At 41.3% G+C, this 1,616-nt stretch overlaps 1 protein-coding gene across 1 annotated transcript in view; it reads left to right on the top strand.

Moving 5' to 3' along the window:
* The window catches only part of GHR (growth hormone receptor), a 260,516-nt gene that overhangs the window by 226,284 nt on the left and 32,616 nt on the right, over positions 1 to 1,616 (top strand). The window contains exon 4 of the mRNA XM_019517913.1: positions 1,005 to 1,134. Within this exon, the coding sequence (XP_019373458.1) occupies positions 1,005 to 1,134 (130 nt within the window). The remainder of the gene's footprint in view (positions 1 to 1,004; positions 1,135 to 1,616) is intronic.

Raw genomic sequence — 1,616 nt, 5'->3', positions numbered from 1 at the left:
GTCGCGTAGAGGGGGAGGATCACCTCCTTGGCTCTACTCGAGATGCACCTGTGGATGCATGATAAGGTCCGGTTAGCCCTGCCAACCATGACCTCGCATTGTCGGCCCATGTTCATCTTGGAGTCAATAATGACTCCAAGATCTCTTTCTGCCTCCGTGCTCTCAAGTAGGGAGTTCCCCATTGTGTAAGTGTGAATCAGAATGTAATCAGAATGTCTTGGCATGGCTCCCTGAGCTCAGCAATGTGAAAGGGAAGGGAGAGTTGCCTTAGCGCACCCCGCCCCCCAGCTTCTAGCCTGAGCCACTTCAGATATGTGCCTGCATTTCTGGGATGTCTGTGCTCTTACAAACTGATTCAGCCGAGCCGGGTTGTACTAACTTGCAAAAATTGAATCAATTCAGACTCAGGCTTTTTGAACATCTGCCCCTAGCCTAGGGGGTTATCCCATGCTAAACTGCATTTGCCATGGCTAGATTGCTACCAATACCTGGTGAGGTAACTCTTTTGAAGCTAGCTTGGATATTTCCCTACTATGTTGCAGTCACAGCAGGGACTGCAGTTCAAATTCTGTCTGTGCATGTAATAATACATATAATGTGGAAATATTTTTTTTTTGACTTCAAGATGACCTTATTAGACATGGATTTAAGTAGAAAAGCCTGGCTCCACAAAGCCAGCGGTGAAGCTGGTGTTTCATATTCCAGTGTTTCCATGTATCAGATCCAAATGTTGGATTTATCCCACTGGGGATATATATATTGTATGCAACATGGGTATGTGAATTCAGATTTGGAGGGTGAACACATTACAGTTCAAGGCATGTTTGCAACAGAAGTCTTTATTTTGGCTATACTTCAGTGAGTACATTATTGTATATATAAACAACTGAAGGAAAAGGTTAGTTGTTGTTAAATTGTAGCTGAGGATTTCAGCACCATGCTTCTCTTGTCTCACATGTTTTATCCCATTTGTCTCATTTTTTTGTTCCTGCTCTTCATTCTAGTTCCTCTGGGTGAACCACAGATCATTAAGTGCAGATCACCTGAGATGGAGACATTTTCTTGCCATTGGACTGATGGAGATGTTCACAACCACACTGCTCCGAGAACAATGCAACTGTTGTACATGAAAAGGTAAAAAATCATACGAAACAAGAAACCCCCCACAGTCCAGCATTTCATTGTGCCTAATAGTGACTGCATTGCTCATAAAAACACAGATATTTTCGTGTCATAGAACAAACTGAAAAGGCACAATATAAGAGCATGTTTTACAATCTTAATTGTCAAATGTCTTGTAGTGGCTAATAGTGATTGTGGCAAATGATTAAACATGGGAAGAATTAGTCTTAATAAAAGCAGGTCTGAGCTGTGGAATCTAAGATTTAAACACTGCACATTTTTGGGGAAGTCATTTGAGATATGGGACTTTGATTTGTCGTTTCTGAACCTAGCTTATAGCTATGAAATTCAAAGATAGGTTTTTGAACCCTATCAGAAGTTTGAGTTGTGTTCAGCTTTGGTCCAGGCACATTTCACATACTAGTTTAAAGCTTTAGCATATGCCTCCTAATTTAGTTGCCAGTTTGCACTCTGAATTGTATATGCCCAAAGAA

This window comes from Gavialis gangeticus, unplaced genomic scaffold, assembly GCF_001723915.1.
Source record: "Gavialis gangeticus isolate Ggan-Ray unplaced genomic scaffold, GavGan_comp1, whole genome shotgun sequence".
In the NCBI taxonomy this organism is placed as follows: domain Eukaryota; kingdom Metazoa; phylum Chordata; order Crocodylia; family Gavialidae; genus Gavialis; species Gavialis gangeticus.
The sequence above is the reverse complement of the archived record's forward strand: the minus strand, read 5'-3'. Positions and strand labels throughout refer to the sequence as shown.